This window comes from Etheostoma cragini, chromosome 11, assembly GCF_013103735.1.
Source record: "Etheostoma cragini isolate CJK2018 chromosome 11, CSU_Ecrag_1.0, whole genome shotgun sequence".
NCBI classification, from domain to species: Eukaryota; Metazoa; Chordata; class Actinopteri; order Perciformes; family Percidae; genus Etheostoma; species Etheostoma cragini.
Genome location: NC_048417.1, coordinates 299261 through 307057, shown reverse-complemented (window position 1 = coordinate 307057; position 7797 = coordinate 299261). Strand labels below are relative to the sequence as shown.

Genomic DNA, 7797 nt, shown 5'->3' with positions numbered 1-7797 from the left:
CCCTGTATTTTAACATAGGGGGTGTATACTTATGCCCCTGTATTTTAACATAGGGGGTGTATACTTATGCCCCTGTAGTTTAACATAGGGGGGTGTATACTTATGCCCCTGTATTTTGACATAGGGGGTGTATACTTATGCTTCTGTATTTTACCGCCAGCCTCGCCAATTGGCTAATTAAAGACAAACAGCTGTTCTCACCCAGCTCGTCCTTGCAGGTGATTGGCTTGGTGCAGAAGGATGGCTTGCTGGGTCCGACCTCGTTGACGGCGAGGACCCTGAACTCGTAGGTGTCCCCCTCCCGCAGTCCGTCCACCATGTACTTCCTCTCCATCAGCGTCTCCTTGGTTACGCGGCTGTACTTGTCTTTGCCGATCATCCGGGCCTCCAGGATGTACATGGTGATCTCCGAGCCGCCGTCAAACTTGGGCGCCTTCCAGGTGACGCCGATCATATCCTTGGTTACCTTGGTAACCTCTAGTTCCTCTGGGCGGTCCGGCACACCTGAGGAGACGGACACACTTCGTTATATCTCTCTATCTATCTATCTATCTATCTATCTATCCATCCCTCCATCCATCCATCCATCCATCCATCCCTCTCTCTCCATCCATCCATCCATCCCTCTCTCTCCATCCATCCATCCATCCCTCTCTCTCCATCCATCCATCTATCCATCCATCTATCTCTCTCTCTCCATCCATCCACCCATCCATCCATCCATCCATCCATCTCTCTTTAAACCCACTCATTGGCTCCTTGACGATGATCTCGGCGGAGGTGGAGATGAAGGGTCCGACCCCGATGGCGTTCTCCGCCGCCACCCTGAAGAAGTAGGCCTTCCCGGGGGTGAGGTCGTGGGCCACGGCGTTCTGCCGGCTGGCGGTGAAGGACAGCGAGGTCCAGGCTTTACGCTCCGCCTCGCGCTTCTCGATCACGTAGTTACTGATGGGGGAGCCGCCGTCGTTCTCTGGGAAGAACCAGTTCAGCTTGCAGGAGTCCATGGTCAGGTTCTCCGCCGTGACGGGGATGCCGACGGGCCCGGGCACGTCTGGGGGGGGGGGGGCAGAACGGCGTTTTACTTTAGTTTAAATGATAAAAAGTTGAAAATAACAAGAAAATAAGAGAAAATTATTTTACCCAGAACTTCCACAGTGATGTTCTTGGTGACCTCGCCGCCTGCGTTCTTGGCGGTGAGCGTGTAGACGCCGAGGTGCTTCCTGGCGCACGGCTTGATGACCATGGACGAGCTGATGGCCGTCGTCTCCAGTTTAGCATCGAGGGGAAGCGCCGCGCCGTCTCGGCTCCACGTCACCTCCGGCGTCGGCTGGCCCGACACGTAGGCAATGATCCGGATCACGCCGCCGGCGTGCACCACCATGCGCTCCTTCACCGAGGCGTCCAGGTCCAGCTCCGGAGCAACTGGGGGAGGGGGGGCATTGATAGAAAGGGTCAAAAGGGTTGAAAAAGGGGACAAACATGCAAGAAAAAACTGTATGGGTGTCCCCTAAGGCTGCTGCTGTCCCCTGACTCTCTATATCTGTATGAGTGTCCCCTTGCTAAGAGAAATACCAGTAATAAGAGTAATAAGAGTACTGGACTCACTGCTTCTGTCGTTGACCTCCAGCACCTCGGGGACCTCCCCCGGCTCCCCGTTGCCGGCGGCGTTGAACGCCGTCACCCTGAACTTGTATTTGCCGCCCGTCTTCAGGCCGGTGATCACCAAGCGGGTGCCGCGGATTTCCGTCTCCTTGGCCTAAAAAACACAGACACGTCGTCGGTAAAGAGGCTCCACAAAACACACAATGTTGTTGTTTCTGTTCTTGTGTTTAATCCCATTATCATTATTATTATTTCATGTGTATTGTATCTCTAATATTAGGTATAATTCTAAATAAACAAAGGTTGTTGACCATCAATTATAAAACGTAGTAAAACTAGTAAGGTGGTGGTAGTGAAAACTAAAGACAAAGTCTGAAAAAGGGACATAAATGTCAAATTTTTGCCCCTTTTGACCTGGGAGGACAACAGGGTTAAATAATTAATAATCTCCTCACATACTACCAGGGTGGCTAGAGGTATTAACAAGTTAAATTTAAGACTTTTTAAGACTTTTTAATACCAATTCTAAATGAAATTTAAGACCAAACTTACGATGGAAATACAAATTGGAAATATACAGTAATCTTTCCAAGTAAACACAACATTAACAGTTTGGTAAAATGACAATAATCGGTTGAGTTTAAGAACATTGACTTAATGTGTGTAATCTGAAAGCATAACACAAAAATGTAATTGCTGTCCTAAATTAAATTATTACAATATTTTCAGAACATTTGGGTCCCTTGAACAAATGGTTATAACATCAAGTGAAAAAACATCAAGTGCATATTAAAAAAACACTGTTCCTTTTGAACAAAAAAATTAATTAAATGCCAATTCCAGCTGCCTTTAAAATGCAAAGACACTTATATGATCTGTGTGCCAACAGACAGAGAGAGAGAGAGAGACTCAGATGGATGGGTTGCAGTTTGTGGAGGACTCATCATAGAGAGAGAGTGTGTACGAGTGTTTTGCGGTGTGGGAATGTGTATGTATGTGTGTGTGTATATCTATATGTGTGTTTTCAGGTTTCCATGTGACCAATTTTTGTTAAACTTTTGATGTCTACTCCTGAGCTTTTGTGAAAATACTTGGAAAACATTTCATATTCTATAATAAACAAAACAGTGACTTTGCACTGTGACTTTAAGTGTTCTTACCTATTTATAACGATACACGCACATGCAAGACCAGTTGTTTGCTTTTGGTTTTCTGGTTCAGTGTCTCGTCGAACATAATTAAAAACGCAGCACATTTTTGGACCTCCGTGATGAGGTATTTTTTGATATATGGCGCCAATCCAAATTTGCCGGGACATGACACAAACATATTTAAGACCTACCCAATCTGAATTTAAGACAATTTAATGCTTTTTAAGGCCTTAATTTTAGGAAACATGATTTAAGACTTTTGAAGACTTTTTAAGGACCCGCGGCCACCCTGACTACCAGTAATACCAGTAATACCAGTAATAAAAGTACTACCATTACTACCAGTAAACTAGAAACTAGGAAAATCCGCAGAATTGTTATCAGTGAGCCTCCTACTTGGTGCACATGCGAATAGCAATAAAATTTAACAAAAAATAATAAGTGTCTTAACCTTTCTTTTTAAAACCTATTTAAGACGTTAGGACGTGTGTGTGTGTCTGTCTGTGTGTGTGTCCGAGAGAAAGGGAGACAGATAGATGTCGACAGACAGACGTGCAGAGTACGGTTGCCTGGTTACTAAGGACCAATAGGAAGCCTTTCATCTCTGTGATGTCATCTCTTTGATCTGTAATCAGTTAACAACTACACCTGGCACCTGCTGTCACCAGCTATTCAGACACTGAACAAGATGTCAAACAAATGGTCATATCATCAAAGGGATACTAGCTATCAATAAAATAAGGTTCTCGTGGGCACCAGAAGGCCTTTGAGAACGTATGGATATAAAATGTATGTGGATAAAGTTAGAAATGTATCAGTGATGTAAAAAAGTGCTTTGCTCTGCGTTCTGCTCAGAAATGTGGACGATGTTTAACATGGCGGTGAATGGAGGAAGATTGGGAACTCTTGTCATTTGAAAGCTCACTGAGCAAGTAATTTAATTCATTCAGCATACATGAGCACAATAACTGAAACTAGACCAAGAATAAGATGATTTTTTTAATCCCCCCACTCTGTCCTCCACTCTAGCCTCAACATTCTGCCACATGCACACACATTGGAAAATCTGAGACGGTCTGAAAACGATACATAAACTGGGATTTTGGGGAAATTCAGCCCAATAAACGCAAAGGTCTTGTCTTCAGTTTAAACTTTTAATCATGTTTCTACGTTATAGTATGGTGGTACAGCATGGTCCCAAAGAGGGGGTGTTTGGAGCATTTCCCATTCAAGTCTATGAGAACATTTTTGCATTTTTTTGCATATTTCTTGAAAACCGCGCGGCAAATCTCTTAGAAAAGTCATAGCCCACCATTCCCAATCATTACACACGTTTCCATGTATTTTGTGTTCGCGTGTTGGCAACGCTCCAGGACTAGTAGGGGGACAAAAATCTGGCGGAAGAATAAAAATAAGTATGGGCAACAATAGTCATTGCACCCATTGCTGCTATGCAGCACATCGCCACACTTAATTAATCATCTTAACTGATGTTTATGCTAAAGGTCTTTTAACAGCTAACAGCGTATTCTTCTTGTTATTGTGTATTTTTTCAATACTGTATTTTCTTTTCTTTTCTATAGTCAGTACGTGTGATCTAATCCCCAAATCAAGTCTGATTGGCTCTCACCTTGACCCAGGCCTCGCTGCCCTCCTCCCTGTACTCCACCCAGTAGCCCATAATCTTTGAGCCGCCGTCCTTTAGAGGAGGGATCCACTCCAGGTCCACCGAGGTCCTCGTCCAATCAGAGACCTTCGGGGTGGGAGGAGAGGGCGGGGCTATAGGAGCAGACAGACAGGCGGTTAACAAACTCAAAACAGAAGTATCTCAGTCCAAAAGCCCCCCGGTTGATTCTGGTCTGGTTCTTACAGATGGGGTCCCTGGCGAAGATGGGATCTGTGGGTTTGCTGACGGGCCCGGGTCCGGCGGCGTTGATGGCGGTGACTCTGAACAGGTACTGCGACCCCTCGATGAGTCCGCTGACTACAAACTGCTCGCCCATGCCCGAGGGGCGCAGTGGGTCTCGGCTGACGCGGGCCCAGCGCTTGCCCGTGGTCTCCTTCCTCTCCAGCCAGTAGCCGGTGATCGGCGTGCCGCCGTCGTCCTCCGGCTCCTCCCAGCTGACCGTCATGGAGTCCAGCGTGACGGCGCCGACAGTCGGCTTCTCACACTGACCCGGGATCGCTGCACAGGGGGGGAACAAGGTCGGGAGGGGGGGGGGTTAGTTTTACCGCTCCTGCTGTCCTCGGGGCAAACTGGACCCCTTTAAAAAATGTCTATATCTGAAATATGAGTTTCTTTTTAACCAAATTCCCATAAAATGAATTCCTTCCGACGCTCTCTTATTCCTCTGATTGTAACTATTAGTCAGAATAACTCATAATTTATGCTTTTTAACTCTAATATCAGGTTCAATTCAATAAAAATGAGGGTTATTTACCATGGATTCAAAAAAGTCTAAACTAGAAGGTCGGTGGTGGAAACTAAAAAAAAGTCTGAAAAAGGGACAAAAATGTCAAATTGTTGTCCCTTTTTGACCCAGGAGGACAACACAATTAATAAATAGATATAGTTAAGATAAGATATAGTTAAAGTTGTAAAATAATAATAATTATTATTAATAATTACTGGTTATAAGCTCATGTGTTAAGATAAGATGTAGTTGTAAAATAATATTAACACTTATTATTAATGAAGACATGGGACTTGCGTGACTTACTGTACAGGTTCCTGGCGACTTCGGGCTCGCTGTCCAGCGGGTCCCCGACGCCGTACTTGTTCTGGGCCATGATGCGGAAGACGTACTCGTGTCCTGGCATCAGGTTCTCCACCGTCCACAGCCGCTCCTTGGGCTCCGTGGTGACGGGGACCCAGGTCTTCCTGCTCGCCACGCACTTCCAGATCACGTAGTTGGTGATGCTGGAGCCGCCGTCGTCGGCCGGGGGCAGCCAGGACAGCGTGATCTGCTCCGCGCCGATCGCCTCGAACTTAATGGGACCTGAAGGAGCCCCGGGGCGGCCTGGGGGGGGTGGACAAGAATCAAAAAAGGTCAAACAGAAATCATCCAGGTTTTTCATGATTTGTTATGTTTTTTTAAACGTTTTCCTAAGATAAATCTTGTGAATCTCAGTGTAAATCCTCCAGGAAGATCTCGCTCTTAATAAACACTCCACCGAAAGCCAATCAGCTGGTGGAGGCGGCAGTTTCCCCCTTTGCTATCAGCTGTCTTTGCAGGACAATAGTTCAACCCTCTATACCAACTATTAGGGGGGTTATGATGGTTCTACCCCTCTATACCAACTATTAGGGGAGTTATGATGGTTCTACCCCTATGTACCAACTATTAGGGGAGTTATGATGGTTCTACCGCTCTAAACCAACTTTTAGGGGAGTTAGGATGGTTCTACCCCTCTATACCAACTATTAGGGGAGTTATGATGGTTCTACCCCTATGTACCAACTATTAGGGGGGTTATGATGGTTCTACCCCTATGTACCAACTATTAGGGGGGTTATGATGGTTCTACCCCTATATACCAACTATTAGGGGGGTTATGATGGTTCTACCCCTCTATACCAACTATTAGGGGGGTTATGATGGTTCTCCCCCTATGTACCAACTATTAGGGGAGTGATGATGGTTCTACCCCTCTATACCAACTATTAGGGGAGTGATGATGGTTCTACCCCTCTATACCAACTATTAGGGGGGTTATGATGGTTCTACCCCTCTATACCAACTATTAGGGGGGTTATGATGGTTCTCCCCACTATATTCCAACTATTAGCTATTAACTATTATTACCATCCAAAAACATGATAAATGTGCGTTGTGATCTTCAGATAACCAATTTATCGGCGTGTTCTCCGTACCGAGCACGTTGAGCCTCATCTCCTTGGCGGCCTTGCCGAACATGTTAGAGGCGACCAGGGTGTAGACGCCCGTGTCGGGCCGCTTGCCCTGCTGGATCAGCAGCGTGCAGCTGTCGTCCGACACCAGCTTGTTGATGTGCTCGTCGTACTGCACCTCAACCTGGGCGTCCGGCTTTAGGGGCGGAGCCTTGTACCAGGTGAGCGTGGGGAACGGACAGCCGCGGATCTTCGCTACAATGCTGATGTCGGCGCCTTGCTCCACCTCCAGGAACTCCTTCAGCTCGATGGACGGAGCGCCTGCAGCACGCAGGAAACAGACAGGAAACAGGCAAGAAACACACAGGAAACACACAGGAAACAGACAGGAAACACACAGAAAACACACAAGAAACACACAGGAAACACACAGGAAACACAGAAAACACGCAGGAAACACACAGGAAACAAAAAAACAAAAAAACATGATAAATCATCATGTAACCAGCCAGACTTTCCGCTTCCATCTACTATTATTTAATGTTTAACCACTTTAGGTTATTACAGTGCAATATTTAATACTCAGGATTTTGATACCAATAACTATATTATTTGCATAATGTGTATACACCCCCCCAACACCCCCCCCTTACAGGTCTGGTCCTGAGCGACGATGGGTCCCACGGTGGTTGAGGGGCGGCTGGGTCCGACCGAGTTGTGCGCCATGACCCTGAACTCGTACTCGTCTCCCTCCGTCAGGTCCTCCACCCGGTAGCTGGTGGTCTCCACGTCTCTCCGGTTACACCTGCAGGGACAGGGAGGGACAGGAAGTTACAGAGAGGGACAAGGAGGGACAGGAAGGAAAAGTTAGGGACAGGAATTTACAGGGAGGGACAGGAAGGGACAGGGAGGAAAAGACAGGGACAGGAAGTTACAGGGAGGGAAAGAAAGGGACAGGGAGGGACAGGAAGGGACAGGGAGGGACAGGAAGGAAAAGTTAGGGCCAGGAAGTTATAGGGAGGGACAGGCAGGGACAGGGAGTTACAGACAGGGAGGGACAGGCAGGAACAGGAAGGAACAGGAAGGAACAGGAAGGGACAGGAAGGGAGAGGAAGTTACAGGGAGGGACAGGCAGGAACAGGAAGGAACAGGAAGGAACAGGAAGGGACAGGAAGGGACAGGAAGTTACAGGAA

General features: G+C 46.9%; 1 protein-coding gene across 1 annotated transcript in view; it reads right to left on the bottom strand.

The window, feature by feature from the left end:
- The window catches only part of LOC117953067 (titin-like), a 201318-nt gene that overhangs the window by 74756 nt on the left and 118765 nt on the right, over window positions 1–7797 (bottom strand). Inside the window, exons 133-141 of the mRNA XM_034885784.1 lie at window positions 7257–7408; window positions 6628–6924; window positions 5474–5773; window positions 4624–4938; window positions 4384–4532; window positions 1606–1756; window positions 1141–1422; window positions 749–1051; window positions 155–504 (exon numbers count right to left, since the gene is read on the bottom strand). Coding sequence (XP_034741675.1) covers window positions 155–504; window positions 749–1051; window positions 1141–1422; window positions 1606–1756; window positions 4384–4532; window positions 4624–4938; window positions 5474–5773; window positions 6628–6924; window positions 7257–7408 — 2299 coding nt within the window. The remainder of the gene's footprint in view (window positions 1–154; window positions 505–748; window positions 1052–1140; window positions 1423–1605; window positions 1757–4383; window positions 4533–4623; window positions 4939–5473; window positions 5774–6627; window positions 6925–7256; window positions 7409–7797) is intronic.